At 40.7% G+C, this 19,433-nt stretch overlaps 1 protein-coding gene across 1 annotated transcript in view; it reads right to left on the bottom strand.

Moving 5' to 3' along the window:
• Positions 1-9,981: 9,981 nt before the first annotated feature.
• The window catches only part of CFAP206 (cilia and flagella associated protein 206), a gene marked incomplete at its 3' end in the record, with an annotated part of 29,557 nt that continues 20,105 nt past the window's right edge, over positions 9,982-19,433 (bottom strand). The window contains exons 10-12 of the mRNA XM_082669275.1: positions 16,396-16,589; positions 14,298-14,441; positions 9,982-10,212 (exon numbers count right to left, since the gene is read on the bottom strand). Of these exons, the coding sequence (XP_082525401.1) occupies positions 9,982-10,212; positions 14,298-14,441; positions 16,396-16,589 (569 nt within the window). The remainder of the gene's footprint in view (positions 10,213-14,297; positions 14,442-16,395; positions 16,590-19,433) is intronic.

The raw sequence follows: 19,433 nt of genomic DNA, 5'->3' as shown, positions 1-19,433 counted from the left end.
CCCGCCCAGCCAAGCACAAAGATTAGGCTAATGAATCGGAAGGCTGCGGAAAACGGGAGGATCCGGATGGAGGAGAGGCCTATTCCGCCCAGTCTATGTTGACGAGTGCGTAAAACTCGGTTCCAAGGCGCTCTCTTGTAAACTACAACTCCCGGCCGGCTAAGGAAGCAGGAGTCAAGGAAGGGAGCGGAGCGTTGCCTTCTGGGAGCTGTAGTCCTCACCAGGTGACTGGGCGGCAAATAGGAATTGGGCTTAGACTTAGGGATTCGTGCCTGGCAAAGCTGTTGTAGCACCTCCAAGAACTCGTAAAGTAACAGAAACTTCTTTCGACAGCGTTGGCAACTTCTGTAACTTCCATGAAACTCCTTTGTTACCTCTTATTTAAACTTACAGTAATTCCCCTATATACCAACCTTCAAGTGGCGAACTTTCAAAGATGCGAACGTGCATTCCATCAACCCCAGGCGTGAGTGAAATTGCAGCTTGCCCTCCCTCTCCTATTGCTGACGATCCTTCAGCTCTACCATCTCCCACCTCCTCTCCCTCCTCCAGTCAGTAACTCTTCTTGCCTGTTCACTTGATGCCAGCGCGTATATGCCAGCTGTTGTACTGTACTGCTGTACTTTTCAAGATACTGTACTATAAGGTTTCAAATGTTTTATTTTTTGCTTGTTTTTTATGTATTATTTGTGTGAAAGTATTATAAACCTATTACAGTACTCTATAGCCGATTTTGTTAGTTGGGTACCTGGGCTAACTTTGTTGGACTTACGAACAAATTGGACTTACAAACATGTTCTCGGAACAGACCTCGTTCGTATGTAGGAGACTTACTGTATAGTTTATATTACATATTGTTCAGAAGTCTTGTGCCTGTGTCCTCATCGTCAGCATTATCATTATGTTTACCTAGCCAGACATGCTAACTGCACGATCTTCGCACAACGAAAGGGCTCCGAAAACATTAGACATATCAACAGGCATTTACTTCAACTGCTATGATCTCCACGTTCACTGAAGCATATTAATTAGCATAAGCGATGTTAGAAATAATACTCTGGAAAATGAATGGTCTTCAAGATATGTGGATTAAAAATACTATGTAAGTACCTCAGTTCTTACAGGAACATGGGTACAAGATTCTGAGATGCCCAGCAGCCTACACCTTCTATGGCATGATCTTTCTCCAAAATGATTTTTTAAAGGTTTGGGTGGTCAATGTTATATACCATTGTCTTATCATTATATACATAGATATATAGTCTACATTATTGGAATATTTTTCATTCCTTATTAGCATCACATTAATATCAGAAGGGGCTCACAGAAGGTGATCACAGTTTACATAGTCAGACATTGGATTAATCTCACTTTGGAACAGTGTTGGATCTTCCCTCTGCCTGGTGTATGTGTGCTCACTGGTGCTGATCACCTCTTCCTGTAATTGGTACAGTTCTCACTTATGGAATTATTCAGTTCCATGCTGTGTATTTCTTATACGTACACTTAAACAAAAATTCATATGTGTACTTGAAATTAATTGTGAAAATTAAAAATATTCTATCAGACATTTCTTCTTTTGTTTTGTAACTACTGCTCTGTACAGTTTATTTATCTCTTCCCATTTTGGGGTATCATGATAGTCTCAACTTACTTCAATTAACTATAATTATTCTCCTCTGGACACTCAAATTGTCCCAGTATGGTCCCTGTAAGCCTACTCCTTTAAATCTGCACAAGCTTTTTGAAGCATTTTTGATTTCCACGTTCCAGGTTCCAGGCCAATCTTCATTCTTCCCTGTCCTAGGCCATGGAATCAACTACACTTCAAGAAGCTATGGTTCCTTCTGGGGGAGAATAGTATTAAACACACACACACACACACACACACACACACACACACACACCCCATAATTAGGGTGGTGGGTAAAATGCTTTGGGGCCAGTTTTGTGGCATTTGTGGTTCACATACATATCCTGCTGCTGAACCCCAGCTTTCCTGTAAATTTTCATTGCCTGTGAAGACTTTCTACTCCATTGCCATAAGCCTTGACTAGATTTTGATGCCCTTGTCCTAACGTGATCAGCCCAAAACCACCAGGGACAAACCTATAGTCAGACAGAGTCAGGATTATTGGCTCATTCCAGCAAGAGAGACTGCACACCAGAATAACTGTGGGAAGTCTCAGGAAACAAAGGAAAAACAGAGTTATAGAATGTGGGTGAAGAATGGAGTTAGGTGAAATTTAAAAAGAAGTGATATTTTGCAACAAAAAGAATAAAATACCTAGGAATAAACCTACCTAAGGAGACAAAAGACCTGTATGCAGAAAACTATAAGACACTGATGAAAGAAATTAAAGGTGATACAAACAGATGGAGAGATACACCATGTTCTTGGATTGGAAGAATCAACATTGTGAAAATGACTCTACTACCCAAAGCAATCTACAGATTCAGTGCAATCCCTATCAAACTACCAACGGCATTTTTCACAGAACTAGAACAAAAAATTGCACAATTTGTATGGAAACACAAAAGACTCCGAATAGCCAAAGCAATCTTGAGAAAGAAAAACAGAGCTGAAGGAATCAGGCCTGCGGACTTCAGACTACACCACAATGCTACAGTAATCAAGACAGTATGGTACTGGCACAAAAACAGAAATATAGATCAATGCAACAGGATAGAAAGCCCAGAGATAAACCCAAACACATATGGTCACCTTACTTTTGATAAAGGAGGCAAGAATATACAATGGAGCAAAGACAGCCTCTTCAATAAGTGGTGCTGAGAAAACTGTACAGCTACATGTAAAAGAATGAAATTAGAACACTCCCTAACACCATACACAAAAATAAACTCAAAATGGATTAAAGACCTAAATGTAAGGCCAGACACTATAAAACTCTTAGAGGAAAACATAGACAGAACACTGTATGACATAAATCACAGCAAGATCCTTTTTTGACCCACCTCCTAGAGAAATGGAAATAAAAGCAAAAATGAACAAATGGGACCTAATGAAACTTTAAAACTTTTGCACAGCAAAGGAAACCATAAACAAGACAAAAAGACAACCCTCAGAATGGGAGAAAATATTTGCAAATGAAGCAACTGACAAAAGATTAATCTCCAAAATTTACAAACAGCTCATGCAGCTCAATATCAAAAAAACAACCCAATCCAAAAATGGGCAGAAGACCTAAATAGACATTTCTCAAAAGAAGATGTACAGGGCTTCCCTGGTGGCACAGTGGTTGAGAGTCCGCCTGCCGATGCAGGGGACACGGGTTCGTGCCCCGGTCCGGGAGGATCCCACATGCCGCGGAGCGCCTGGGCCCGTGAGCCATGGCTGCTGAGCCTGCGCGTCCAGAGCCTGTGCTCCACAGCGGGAGAGGCCACAACAGTGAGAGGTCCGCAAAGTGCAAAAAAAAAAGAAGATATACAGATTGCCAACAAACACATGAAAGGATGCCCAACATCACTAATCATTAGAGAAATGCAAATCAAAACTACATTGAGGTATCACCTCACACCAGCCAGAATGGCCATCATCAAAAAATCTACAAATGCTGGAGAGGGTGTGGAGAAAAGGGAACCCTCTTGCACTGTTGGTGGGAATGTAAATTGATACAGCCACTATGGAGAACAGTACGGAGGTTCCTTAAAAAACTAAAAATAGAACTACCATATGACCCAGCAATCCCACTACTGGGCATATACACTGAGAAAACCATAATTCAAAAAGTCATGTACCACAATGTCCATTGCAGCTCTATTTACAATAGCCAGGACATGGAAACAACCTAAGTGTCCATCAACAGATGAATGGATAAAGAAGATATGGCACATATATACAATGGAATATTACTCAGCCATAAAAAGAAATAAAACTGAGTTATTTGTAGTGAGGTGGATGGACCTAGAGTCTGTCATACAGAGTGAAGTAAGTCAGAAAGAGCAAAACAAATACCGTGTGCTAATACATATATATGGAACCTAAAAAAAAAAAAAAAGTGGTTCTGAAGAACCTAGGGGCAGGACAGGAATAAAGACGCAGACGTAGAGAATGGACTTGAGGACACGGGGAGGGGAAGGGTAAGCTGAGACGAAGTGAGAGAGTGGCATGGACATATATACACTACCAAATGTAAAATAGATAGCTAGTGGGAAGCAGCCACATAGCACAGGGAGATCAGCTCGGTGCTTTGTGACCACCTAGAAGGGTGGGGTAGGGAGGGAGGGAGACGTAAGAGGGAAGAGATATGGGGATATATGTATATGTATAGCTGATTCACTTTGTTATAAAGCAGAAACTAACACACCATTGTAAAGCAAGTATACTCCAATAAAGATGTTAAAAAAATAATAAATAAATAAAAAGCAGCAATATTTTGATAGCTTCAAAGCAGGGCTGTGTGTGAAAAACTCAACATCAGATCTGGACTGCAGAACAGTCTCAGGATCCTGTTTCTTGGAAACTCTGAAGTTACTATAGATGTGGACTGCTGTATTCAGGAGCCCCTTAAATGAAGGCTTTGCACCTAGGTTGGAAACTGAGGCTGCTTCTTTGTGTCAAAGTGACTTAAATCCTTCAAGCAAGGAAGGAGTGTTTCATTCTTACTGATACAATTTCAACAGCAAGGTTCCTAGTAGCATACGATTTTAGAGAACAAAATTTTTCAGTGAAATAAAAAGCAGACACTTAGAAAAGGGGGTTGTTATTATACTTTACAACTGTAGCATATCCTTGAGAGGTATGTTATGTCCTGTTAACTCTGCAGCTGGGACTTCTGTGCTCGTTATCCCAGCCCAATGAATGGCCAAGCAGATATTTATAATATTCTTAGTTGAAGCTAGTTTTTACTTTCTCATTTCTAATTATCCTAAGTCTTCGAGGGCGAATGTCAGTTGAATGTGTTTCTTTTATGTATGCCTAGTTTTCTAGACAAACCTTGGTTAGGGCAAGGAGCAGCCATCTCCAACATGTGAGCCATAAGCTCATTTGCCTGATGATGGAATAACCTTACAGCAGCCGTTACTGTTTCCATTTGAGACCCCAGTGATATTCACTATCCATCTGAGACCATTTGAGACCCCAGTGATTGTCACTATCAAACTGCAGCGTTTGTCTCGATACCCTGCTCACTTCTATCTCTGCTCTGGTATCAGGGCTACCCTAGTCTCAGTGAACTGTGCGAAAGGAAGCCCACTATGTCTCCATTAGTAACAAAGCATATAAAAGTGTGAACTTCATTCATTAAACAAGAAGACTGTGCAGGAAGCAAATGCCAAAAGGCTTAAGGAGGCTGTAGTTCAACTATGGTAGCTGTATAATAGATTACTAAAAGTGGTAAGGTCTAAAGTACAGTAAACCATTAACCAGAAAGAACTGTGTAGACAAATCTCCAACTGTAGACAGAGTGAGATTAAGCATATTATTCTCATTCTGCTATTAAGAAAACATCCAAAGCCAATTTGCTAGGTTATTATTTTAAAACAACTCTTTCCTACGGTATAAAATTACTAAAGAGAAGCCAGAAGAATTGTTGCATTTTAGAATTGAGAAAATTTGTTTAAAAATACAAAGAGACAAGGGCTTCCCTGGTGGCGCAGTGGTTGAGAGTCCGCCTGCCAATGCAGGGGACACGGGTTCGTGCCCCAGTCTGGGAAGATCCCACATGCCGCGGAGCGGCTGGGCCCGTGAGCCATGGCCGCTGAGCCTGCGCGTCCGGAGCCTGTGCTCGGCAGCAGGAGAGGCCACAGCAGTGAGAGGCCCGCGTACCGCAACAAAAAAAAAAAAAAAAAAAATACAAAGAGACAATGTACAATTCAGTGTCTGAACTAAAAGAGTTAAATATGAGTAAAAATCATCAGTATCTAAACATTTCTCATTTGAGCTTAACTCTCCCTTGCCTCTGCTTCCATTTTTAGTTACCATAATCCCGTTTCTCTTTTCCTGCCAGTCCCTGGTAAGTACTTTGTACTTAGTTGTACAATTTTCTGCTTCGCTGGCTGCAATCTTATTTCTACTCAAGCCAACTCTATTAAAACAGCTTAGCCGCTGCCAACTCCATTCCTCATTCTCTTGGGTTTGTTCATCAGACATTTACTAAAAGTCCTAATGTGCCAGCATTATTCTAGGCACTAAGAGCTAGAAAACAGAAATCGGGGAAAACGAGGATGGGAATGCAGCAGAAATGAAACACTGGGGCTTCTCTCCTGGCTAACAATGACAAGGCACTTACCAGACAAATGCTTTACACGTGTTAACTAACTCATTTAATCCTCTCAACAAGCCAATGAGTTGGGAAATGTTATTACACCAGTTTTTATGATGAAGAAACTGCAGCAGAGAGATATTAAGTAACACAGCTAATAAGTAGTAGACCTAGACTTTACTTCCATAATCACAGAGATTCCTTTACGTCTTTTTCTACTCTTCTGACTGTTCCTCTGTCTTATCTCTTCCTCCTCATTCCATCCCCATTCGTTGGGGATGATCCCCCAAATTATCTATCTCCAGATCAAATTCCAGTCACCTCTGCTTTACTATCTTTGTCATTTCTTAAACTCAAAATTTCCAGTACTGAACACATTATCTTTTTTGACCAACCAGTTCCTCTTCTCAATTATCCTCTGTTTCCTAGCAACCCTAGGGTAGAGACTTTGATTTTCCCTTCCCTTCCCTGGAATGTTAGATTCCCTTCATTAAATCTCACATTTGCGCCTTCATGTCTTCCATTACTGCAATGCCCTAACTCTTGTAACAGCTTCCTCACCATCTCCCCAATTCCAGTATCTCCCTTCCACAATGGATCTTCTGTTCAAGAATCTGCCACAGTTTTCTAATATCCTACTACAGGAACGCAACACATTCCTCTGCCTGGCTTTCAGAGTCCTCCAAAATCTATACAAGCCTGCTTATCCAACTTTATTTCCCACCACCTTCCCCGTAGATGTTCTTACTTTGCCTCTCAGTTTTTCTCCCTCTTTTCCAAAAACTACTTTGCGACTGAACTACCACCTTGACTATTAGAATAATCACTCAACCAGTACTCTGCTTCCAGTTTGTCCTTTCTTTCATTCCTTTTCTTTTAAAATTCATTCATCCAACAAGGTACTATAACAATACCAGGGATATAAGAATGACTAAAACACAGTTCAACTCTCAAGAAATGCACAGTCTAACGGGGAGAATACACATGGACACATATAGACCTTTTTACTTCAAGTGTTATAATAAGAATATGAATAAAATCCAATGAAAACCCAAAGGAAGAGCAATTAATTCTCTCAAAGGTGATGGGGAAAACCTTCATTGAAAAAGTAAAATCTGATCAACAGATTTCATGGGGACAAACAGATTTCCTGAGGGTGTCTGTGGAGTACATTCCAGGGGACAGAGTGACAAGCAAGCACAGAGAGGGATGGTATCAAAGACCATAACACACTCGAAGAGTTTCGGCTCCATTTGCCTGTATGTGTAGTGTGTGCAGAGAGCATGAGGGGGCAGAAAATGAAACTGGAAGATACATGGATATATATGAAAAGTCTTATAGAATATGGCAAGGAGTTTTTATCCCCCAGATAATGGAAAAGTGTCTGTTTAAACAAGGGAAGTGAAGGTTGTAGGGGAGGAAGCCAGGTGACCTGATCAAATTTGTGTGTTAGAAAAGTTACGCCGATGAATCAGGCAATAGGACTAAGTCCTAAACTACGGCAATAGCAGTGAGAATAGGAAGACACGGTTCCCAAAGGCAGATGAAGCCAAGTCAACAGGGCTTGGTGACTAGTTAAATGCAGGGGCTGTGTGAGAAAGACAATCCAGAAGTTTTTAATTTATGCTACTGAGTAGGTAGTGATGCCTTTGACCACAGAAGGAAATACAGAGAGAGAAACAAGTTTGGTAGAGGAAATGAGTTCGGCCTGTGACCTGCTGAAATGGGGGTAACCGACTGACACTGGGTCCAACATATGGTTGGAAATCTTTAGAGAGTGATGGGGCTTGGGTAGACAGTGGAGGTCTTGGGAGAAGATGAGTTTACCGTTTGATCTAGCTCCCTGTATTCTCATTCTGTTGTACTTACCAGATGACTTTCTGATGTTTAGCTTTTCACATAGTATGTGGTATTTTTATGCACTTGGCAATTCTACTTTCAGCCCTAACCTGGTAACCCCAAATTGTGGCTTATCAGCCATCCTTTTCTGTGTTTAAAAATCTTGCAGAATCAAAGGAGGGTTGATTAGAACGGGTAAAATCAAATTCCTGAATTTGCAAAGTTTAGTATTAGCTGTAACCACCCTCTTCAGGTACAGAGCCCTCCCAACCCCATGTCCACTCCACCCCCACCCCCAGGCCTTGCCTCAACAGCCAGCCAGCCCATCTTTAACTTCATTTTTAAACTACAGGTATGATAAACAACAAGGTCCTACTGCAGAACACAGGGAACAATATTCAATATCCTGTGATAAACCATAATGGAAAAGAATATAAAAAAGGATGTAGATATATGGATAACTGAATCACTTTGCTGTACAGCAGAAATTAACACATTGTAAATCAACTATACTTCAGTAAAAAAATTAAACTACAGGTATGAAAATCATGACAACTTAGAAGTAGATCTGTTTGAAGTTTACCTTTATAGTATCTGAGAAAAATGGATTTTGAAGCATATCATATTATAAGTAACATTTAACCTACATAGAAAATAAATTATACAAACACCTTAGTAAGAGTCACCTAAGCCAAAAATATGTGCTAAATATAAATGACACCCCCTGCCCCCAGGCTTAACAGGCCCTCTGCTTGAGAGACTTCATTATCCATGCTTAGGTATTGGGAGTGTGTAAGGCAGCAACAAAACAACAGCTCTAAAATTTGGCTATCAGTAATTGACAGGGGCCCTAAACACAACCTATGGAGTTAGGCAAAATAGGTCAAAGGAGTGAAGTAGGAGACCCGTAAGGCAGCAAGAATTAAAACCAGAAGTACCTGCCCTACGAAAGGGCAAAGCTACTAGTTACAGGAATGCTGGCCGAGTGCTGCTAGATATGCCAATCTTTTCAAGGGGCCAGAATCCAGATTCCATGTAAAATTTCCAGATTTTAAAAAACATCATGTGGGACTTCCCTGGTGGTCCAGTGGGTAAGACTCCACGCTCCCAATGCAGGGGGCCCAGGTTGGACCCCTGGTCAGGGAACTAGATCCTGCATGCATGCCGCAACTAAGAGTTCACATGCCCCCCACATGCCACAACTAAGAAGTCCGCATGCTGCAACTAAAGATCCCGCATGCCACAACAAAGATCCTGCATGCCTCAACTAAGACCCAGTGCAGCCAAAATAAATTTTTAAAAATACATAATAAAAATAAATAAATGCTTTTTAAAATAAAATTTAAAAAAATAAAAACATCATGTGGATCTTTGTTCCAACTGTTCCAAATTAGTGAGGTCTTATTACATATCAATTTAATCCATGGTGCATTTAATAGCTAATGAAGCTGAAAATATTGATTATGGTTTACATTTTTAATGTTCAACATTAAATATGATTTTAGAAATAAACTTCTATCCCAGATACAATAATCTTATATCAATATATAAAAAGTTATCTAAATAAATTTCTATCCCATGCATAACAATCTTATATATATTAATATCTAATCATCTTATATTAATATCTAATAATTTCAGTCATAATGCTACCAAACTTTTTCTTACAAGTCAAAGAGGAATGGACAGAGTTTTACTTTGCAATTTTAATAGAATGAAAAATGTATTACAGAAAACGATTTTTCATTTGTTGTAGCAGTTTGACAGTGCACATGGGTGAGAACCCAAAAACATTCATACCACCAATGAACGTGCCAGCCCCACAAAATTAGCTAATTTTCATGGATGCAAAAATACTTTTAAATATTTGCCATTGTTCACAATTTAGTGGTATCTACGTTAAAAGTGTGGTCTCTAACTAGGTTTCATCAATGGCTCTAGTTAAGTTCACCTTGATTTCACAGGTGGTCTTGGTATGGCCCCCGCGGAAACCAGCTACATAAATCTGGGGCCGGGGCACTTGGCTGCTGGCTTCCCTCATTGACTGTGTGCTAGCATCCTTTGAAGGGTACACCTGGGAACAGTTTTCTCTTCTCATGTGACTAAGATCAGTCTGTACCGAGTGAGTAACTTTCCGACGCAAATTGGCCTAAGTAGAAAGAGAATACACAGGAATGAACATTTCTCTAAAGAACAAATAAAATACTGTCAGGTACCAGTTAGTATCGGCCTTTTTTTTTTCATCTCAATCCACAAAGAAATTAGTCCTGCAACATAGCATGTTTCTGCAAAACATTAAAACACTGGAAAATTTAGAACATAACAGAAAATAAATACCCTTGTCTGAGAAGTAGGAAAATAGATTAAATAATGAAAATGGACCCAAAGAGAGAACACACAGATTCAAACCTACAGTGAGCTCAATTCTTTGTTAATATAATAATATAATAATTCATTCATTATTATACTTTGAGAGTCATATAACTTGGATTTTCCCACCATTCTTGGCTTATTTTTTTAAAAGACAACAATTTAAGATTTCCATTGTCTTACCTAAATGGGCTTCACCCAAAACTTCTAATATAAAAAGCTCTGATGTTTCCAGATAATACTTTACATTTTTCTACATTATGCTTACTCCTTTTATGGATTACAGCTAAACATGAGATTAAACAGTTTGCTCAGGCTGGGAAGCAAGGAGGAGTTTATAAAAAAAGAGAATAAGAGTTTTATTGAAGTTGTGGTAAAATCCAAGGAAAAAACTCAGAAGGGATTACAGCATGTGAGTTAAGAAGGAGAGACCTGGAATTAGAGGAAACATTTCAGCGTTTGAGACACTGCAGGTGACTGAGAACCAAAACTACTTCTCCCACACACAGCTTATCGTCTACATTAACAGGACTTTGCTATTCCTTTGTCTTCACTAGCATAATTTTATTATTCCAAGAGACTCTTGCCAAAGCACATAACTTGATTGTTCATTACAGAACATGATGCATGTTCTGAAAGCTGCATGACTCTTCAGTGGTAAGCATTAACACACAGAAGAAGCCCTAAGACTCTGCGTCCCTTGCCTGAAGATTCACCTTGCTATTCCCATCAATCCTGGACTGCTTTTTCATAATCTTTACAACCCAATTCAGGCCCCCAACACATCCCCTGACTGAGCCCAGGCATCAAAAGACCTGCCTTCAACCAAACTTCAAAGTCTCAATAAATCCCGACCTTGCTGTTCCCCCTCTGAGACATTGCAAAGCTCTGCTGAAGGGTGGTTCCGTTACAGCTCTAAGCCATATATTCAGCTTTGTCTTATCAACAGGTCATGTTGGTAATACATGGGGAGCTGGCATTCAACATGCTGCAATTCTAGGGGATAATTCCATCTAAGGTGGGAAGAAGAATGAAGTCGAGGAGTGAGAAGACAGGGGGGTCCAGTCAGTATGAGGTTCAGCCCCATTGAACACCGCATTCTCTTAACATTTCCAGGCCAGGCCTAATCTGCCACCTATACCTCCCATATCCTGTCCAACCATCACTCCTCTCTTCTCCTTTGTCTATGTGTATCTCAAGACCAACTTAAAATGTCACCTAAGTCAATGGAGCAGAATTTTTATTTCACTTCTGTTATACCACTTACCAAGAGATACTAAAATATTTTTAGTGTATCAATGTCACTTGCTAGACTATTAGTTCCTGAAGAACAAGGTGGTAGGATATATATACGTTACCCAGTATACATCTGATGAGCTCAAGTGAGTCTAGTATTGATAGATAACAGAAAAGAATGCAGGGAATGGGAGCTTCATGAACTACAGAAGAGTAAATGGTAAGAATGCTAATGGAACAATGATCCAGAACAGGGGTCCCCAACCCCTGGGCCGAGGACCAGTACCAGTCCGCAGCTTGTTAGGACCCGGGCCGCACAGCAGGAGGTGAGTGGCAGGCGAGCGAATGAAGCTTCATCTGCCGCCCCCCATCGCCCCCATCGCTCCCCATCGCCCCCCATCGTCCCCTATCCCTCCCCATCGCCCCCATCGCTCCCCATCGTCCCCATCGCTCCCCATCGCCCCCCATCGCTCCCCATCGCTCCCCATCGTCCCCATCGCTCCCCATCGACCCCATCGCCCCCATCGCTCCCCATCGCCCCCATCTCCCCCATCTCCCCCGTCGCTCCCCAACGCCCCCATCGCTCCCCATCGCCCCCCATCGCCCCCATCGCTCCCCATCGCCTCCCATCGCCTCCCATCGCCCCCCATCGCTCCCCATCGCCCCCCATCGCCCCCATCGCCCCCATCGCTCCCCATCGCCCCCCATCGCTCCCCATCGCCTCCCATCGACCCCCATCACTCCCTATCGCTCCCCATTGCCCTCATCGCTCTCCATCGCTCCCCATCGCCCCCATCACCCCATCGCTCCCCATCGCTCCCCATCCCTCCCCATCGCCCCCATCGCTCCCCATCGCTCCCATCGCCCCCATCGCTCCCATCACCGCCTGAGCCATCCCCCACCTCCCCCGTGGAAAAACTGTCTTCCATGAAACTGGTCCCTGGTGCCAAAAAGGTTGGGGACCGCTGATCTGGAAAATATTCCAGGAAGCTGAACCTTCCTCATCTTGAGAAATCAGGGGACTGAAAAGCTGCCACCAGAGAGGGTGGCAAGGGAAATGATGTGGTTAGTGAAAAGAGAGACTGAATATACAAACGGACCTAGGTTGGACCTTATATGATAACAGAACTCGAACCCACACCTCTGCAGCAACCAGTCTTGGAAGCCAAACCACAACCTCGGTAGCTGTAGCAATCAGCTCAGAAGAGCAGAACAGCCCTATTTTTTTTTTTTTCCTGCTGTCTCCCCTTCCATCTCTGGACCAACTAGAGAAAGCCAAATATGCTCACTAAACCAATCACAAAAGATATCCCCCCACACATCGCCCGCTGCTAGTTAGCCCGCCTCCAGTTTCCCCTGTCAACATCCTCCTGTCAGAGGAATACCTGAAGCCTTCCCCTTTTTCACTATAAAACTTTCTCACTCCTCTCCCCAACTTTGAGTCTCTGCCAAACACAAGTGATGGTGACTGGCTCCCTTGATATAGCAAGCTTCGAATAAATAGCCTCTGTTCTCATTTGAGTAGTCGTCCTTTATTTCCACACCTGATTTCCATTAAAGAGCTGGATAAAATACACTGAGAAAAGGCTACAGTTATAAAAAGAGCTTGTTCCTTCACACTATAAATATTTGTTGTTTAAAATGACCAGATACTATCAAAAGGAAGAGTGGGGGGAAATTCCACTGAGTCAGATAGGGATGAGAGTTTCAAAGAAGGCTTCAAGGGTAGGTACCTACTGTGATTAAGATGACTGCGAATCAGAAGGACAAGTGAGACGTCTGGAGAGAACAAGTTGACAATAAGAGGGGACTGTGTCTGTGCTATAACAGCAGTAACATTCTGCTCCTCAAAAAAAAGTCCAAGAAAGAGAAGGGTATGCTTCAAATGATTAGAGGAAGCTGCAGGGCTTTAAATACTAGCACCTTATAGGTGAGCACAATTAATTAAAACTATTATATACATCAGTAGAGAGACAGAGTAGAGATTGAGAAAAGGAGATAGAAAGATAGCAACTATCATTGTTCTAGTTACTGGCTGATATAATTTGAGAGCAGTTTCATGGTTCTGTATTTCTATATATGCTTAAAACTAGAAGATAGGGACTTCCCTGGTGGCACAGTGGTTAAGAATCCACCTGCCAATGCAGGGTACACGGGTTCGATCCCTGGTTCGGGAAGATTCCCACATGTCTCGGAGCAACTAAGCCCGTGCGCCACAACTACTGAGCCCACGTGCCACAACTACTGAGTCCGTGTGCCACAACTACTGAAGCCCACATGCCTAGAGACCATGCTCCACAACAGGAGAAGCCACCACAATGAGAAGCCCTTGCACTGTAACAAAGAGTGGGCCCCGCTCGCTGCAACTAGAGAAAGCCCACGCGCAGCAACAAAGACCAAATGCAGCCAAAAATAAATAAATAAACTAATTTAAAAAAAAAACCTAGAAGATAATCTTACAATGTAAAGCTGGAAAATTATAAATTATACTAATTATTTTTATTTTAGCAAAAAAAACTGTGTACAACTCACTATTTTATATAAATAATTTAGCTTACCAACTCTATGAGTAACAACATATTAGAATTCCCCAACCTATAAATAATTTTAGAAAATATTGTTACAAACCAATTTTATAGCTTTTCTTCTTAATTCCCATTCATTCCACTCATATGATCTCACAATTGTTGGTGGCAATAAATGTGTATCCGTCTGTGTGCTACTTTCACACTTTGCAATTGGTTTTATGTAATGTTTGTCAACCTCTTTCATCTAAAGAAGTGGAGTTTTGTAATTAATATTTGTAAAAAATAAACATTATTTACAGATAACTGAAATATTTAGCTAAAATTGACAAAATATTAGGAAAACAACATGAAACATACTTGTAAATACCAGCAAAATTTAAAAAGTTCATAATTAGCGAGCCAAATGTAATTACTTTCCCAGGCATTAGGAATTTGTGCCTGATTTTTTGAACTTAATGTAAGAGGTGTACTTTGGAAGGAGAAAACCTAACATCACTCATCCCAAGTCAAATGTCCCTCTCCAATGTTCACAGTGGGGAGCATAAGTGAATACCTTATTGGAAATGGACAGAAGTTTAGAATAGCTGTTAAAGATTAGGTATACATCACATTTGTTTAAAGTATCAGAACATCTTTAGAAGATATCTTAAACTCGAGCTCTGCATACACAGCAGATTATTATCTATTTTAGTGGAATATATTCATCTTTCTGCCGAAGCACCCAGAAGCTCACTATTAAAATATTAAGTATTCAGTGATTCCAGGCGAAACAAGTTATGATTATGCTGGAAATGAAGTTGCTGGAGCGGGTGGCAGAGGTTTAAGAAACTCAAGTCCTAGTAAAGAGGAGGGGGAAGAGATGAACTTCTTTCCCCAAATCAAGAAACAGATGATTACTGAACGCCTACCATTGAGCGTAAGATATAATTTTTGCCTTCAAAATGATCTTATGATATACTTAGGTAGGTAAAAAGATGCTGAAAAGATAATTTACAATATTATGCAAGTAAATGGCAAGAAAAAATAATGAATACAGCATTGAAATATGAAGAAAGAATACTCACTTCCATAGGTATTAAAGGTCAGTGAAGGATTAAATACACAGGATTAAGTACACAGAAAGGGAAAAACAAGACCAGGTATGTAGAGGAAAACTGTTCTTTAATAGACAAGTATCTACATACAGCACACCTCCCTGGTTATCTGATTCTAGCCTTTCATTGTCTTTGTGCTATCTTAAAAGGGCAGCTGGAGCATCACATCAACAGACTGGCAGTGTGGTATGAGAACAAGAGTGCCAACAGCTGCCCCCTTCTGACCTAGTTGTCCTTGGCTGGATGTCAGTCTTCTTGCCCAAGTGTTCAGACCATCCTCTGTTCCTCACTGTCACCAGCCCCATCATCCTCTTACCAGTCACTGCTGGGATCCCTGCCAACCTGGTCAGTCGTATCCACACCCACCTGCTTCACTGTCAAAATGTTGATAAATATAACAAACACAAACCATTTATAAACCATGTATTGCGGGGTTTTAGTTTAGTGAGTTTAAAAGAGGTAAATTAAACAAGAGAGGATGACAGAAAGAGCAATTAAAATGTGAACAGTACAAATGAGAGACAAAGAGGAAGAAAACAAGGATACACAGTGGTAGAATGTGAGCCCCGTGCAGGCAGGGGTTGCTACCTGCTTTGTTCACTGTGCCCAGAATCATGCCTGGTGCACAGCAAGCGGCTCAGTAAGTGTCTGCTGAATGAATTAAGGAATCGGCACACACACACACACAGAAACACACCTTCAGATCCATTTTGTGGCCTTTCAGACTACTGCAATTTAAACCTGTTAAATTATTTTACAGTTCTGAGCCTAAGTTACCACCTATGTTATCTGTGCTAAGCTCCTTCCATTTTAGATAAGGAAATACTGTAGTTCCAATTATTTATCTAAATGTAGTCTTGCTCTCTCAGATTTTTCCAGTCTAATTCATCAGTTTAACTCCTTGTCCTGTTTTCATTTATTCTTTGTGGATTTCCTTAGTTTCCATCTTCAGATGTGAACCCCTTTCAGATAACCTGTAAAGGCCCTCATTCTGACCCTGTCTCTTGCCTGGACTTGGGGGACCATTCTACAGCAAAACGTAACTTTTTTTTATTAACTACACTTTTAAATGTCATGAATTCTTAAAATGCCAACCCTGCTTACCTGAGAATTTGGAATAAGGGTTTCAAACTGTTGATGAAGTTCCAGTAGCTCAATCAATTCTGCATTTTTTTTGGCTTTTTCTCTAATTTTATCAATGTAATTTTCAGGATTTTCTGCAAATGAATATGCAGCATCTCTGGTATTGAAAGTGTAATACTTTTCTTTATGTTTCAAAATTCCAATTGCTGGATTTCCTGAAAATTAAGAAAAGGAATTGAATTTGATATGAAATACTGAGACTTCCCTGGTGGCGCAGTGGATAAGACTCTGTGCTCCCAACGCAGGGGGCCTGGGTTTGGTCCCTGGTTGGGGAACTAGATCCCGCATGCATGCCACAACTAAGAGTTTGCATGCCAAAACTAAGGAGCCCTGGAGCCGCAACTAAGGAGCCCACCTGCCGCAACTAAGACCTGGTGCAACCAAATAAATAAATAAATAAATATATTGTTAAAAAAAGATATGAAATACTGATTCCATGTTTATAATACATTCATAGAACCATTCCCTATACACTCTATTTTTAACATATCACTTATGTGATATGTTAAATGTTAAATGATAGCTAAAATGTTACAACTAGCAATTTTAAGTTATATTTTGTTAAATTATATTTTACATAAAATTCAAATGAAATTTATTTTATACATTTTTTAATTATTTTATTTTATTTTATTTTTTGGCCACACCATGCAGCATGCAGGATCTTAGTTCCCTGACCAGGGATCAAACCTGTGCCCCCTGCACTGGGAGCATGGAATCTTAACCACTGGACCACCAGGAAATCCCATATTTTTAAATTATGATTTTGTCTAAAAATATTTCACTATCCAGATATAAGTGTTTAAAAATCTTTTATGAGAAGCCACTTAATCATCTAGCAGGTTTTTCAAATCTCCTTAAACTAAACTAACTACTAGAAGCACAGTTTTTAAAATAATTCTGTAAGAACAACAAAAATGAAACATCTGTTCCAAAATGTACATTTGCATGTTAGAAAGCATCTCCCACTATGAAAAGATACTACATAAAATATGGGTTATAAGTATCCACAGTTTGTGGGAATTATATAGGAAACGGTAACACTGTCTTATTTATTTATTCTTTCACTTATTCAACGAATATTTACTGACCCTGTTCTTGGCACTGAGGATACAGAGAAAAGAAATGAATCAATACACCATAGCCCAGAGAGTGATCAGTGCTACAGAAAACAAGTGAGCAAAGCAGGTTAAACACATAGTAAAAGGAAGAAGGGCGAAATTGATATTTTAAGTTGGGTGATCAGAGAAGGCTGAATAAGATGAGGGAGCAAGATATGTAGCTGTGGGGGAATAGAGCTGTCCAAGTAGAGGGAATAGCAAGTGCAAAAGATTCGAGGTGAAAATGAGCTCGGAATGTTCGAGAACAGCAAAGAAGGCCAGTGGGGCTAGAGCAGTGCACAAGGGAACGAGAGGTGAGCAGTAAAGTCAGTGATGTCATCTGAAAAGGACCCTGCCTGGTAAGCCCCAGCATTACCCGGGGACTCAAGCCCTGTGGCCTGCAGTTCCGAGGAAGGAGGGACTCTCACGGGATTCCTCCGAGGCAGTGCAGGTGGCTGGTGCCCAGGAAATATTGTAGCACGTAGAAATAAAGTCTCCAGACTAGCTGATTCTGAGAGGATTCTAAACGCAAAGCCCCTCAAGCCCTTCTACTTTTTTTCTCTTTCTCCCCCTTTCTTAGAATCATAGTTGGTAGGAGCTGGAAGGGACCAAACAGACCTCCTAGTTGGTCCTTCTTTTCCTGACGTGGAAGCTGAGGTCCACAAAAGACAAGAGATTTGCTGAAAGTTACTCTGTTTACTAATGGAACAACGGGGACTAGAACCCAGGCTCTCCCAGGACTTCCCTGGTGGTCCAGCAGTTCAGACTCCGCACTCCCAGTGCAGGGCGCCCGGGTTCATCCCCGGCCAGGGAACTAGATCCTACATGTGTGCTGCAACTAAGAGTTTGCATGCGCAACTAAGAAGCCCACATGCCACAACGAAAAAAAAAAAGATTCCTCATGCCGCAACTAAGACCCAGCACAGCCAAAAATAAACAATAAATAAATATTAAAAAAGAAAAATAAACCAGGCTCTCCCAATCTTGGCCCATAGCTTTTCCAACCACATCATGCTACGTCTGTGTCACCCCACATCCATGTTTCTGTGTTTGTGTCTCTCATGACTCCCTTCCCTTCTTATTTGTGGAGGCAGAGAGAGAGAGATTTGGGGTGGGGGGGAGCGAAGGGAAGGAAAAAAAAGACAAGGGGAGAAAGAAATCATCTCCATTCTATTGCTTTTTACTTCTTCACAGCTCTTGATTGTTTTCTCCTGTCAGTGACCCTCACAGGACCTCAGAATACTATTCTCTCAGTTCTCCCAAGGTAAACCTTTTATTACTCGCATAATGAAAAAATCTCTACCATAAAAAAAAAAAATGAGTCAATGTGTATGTTCTCTAGCCTGTATACACACAATCCCAACAATTCTTTGTAATAATTCTATTACCAATTCACATGGTACTTTTTGGATAATAATTTATTTCATCTCAATTTCTGATTTACTCTTTAGAGAAGTTCTAGTAATATATACATCATAAAAAATTGTACTTGATAAAATACTGGCCATGTCCTTATACAGAAATCCTGATCTATGTTAACGGAATATAACCAAAAGGGACAAAGAATATTGTTTAATAAACATATCAGTCAAACTGTTGCGCTTTCAAGTAATCACTTTGGAAGATGATCTATTTTAGGAATGCCACATAACACTTCTGAAATCCTTCATCGACATATGAGTCATCCCCCTTTTATGATGTTGTAGCATCCATATTTCATTATATACACATTCCATCACTTATCGCTTGTATTGTAATTTCTTGTTTATGTCAGTCTATCGGGTTATGCTGCGAGCACTTCAAAGATAAATACTGCATTTAGGTCATCTTTGTAGCTCCTTTCCTAGTTCACCATTAGAGTCCATAAAATTTTACAAAGTGAGTGAGTGAGTGAGAATG

The sequence above is a fragment of the Grampus griseus genome (assembly GCF_964374135.1).
Source record: "Grampus griseus genome assembly, chromosome: 13".
NCBI classification, from domain to species: Eukaryota; Metazoa; Chordata; class Mammalia; order Artiodactyla; family Delphinidae; genus Grampus; species Grampus griseus.
Note: the sequence above shows the minus strand (reverse complement) of the source record. Positions and strands in the feature narration are given on the sequence as shown.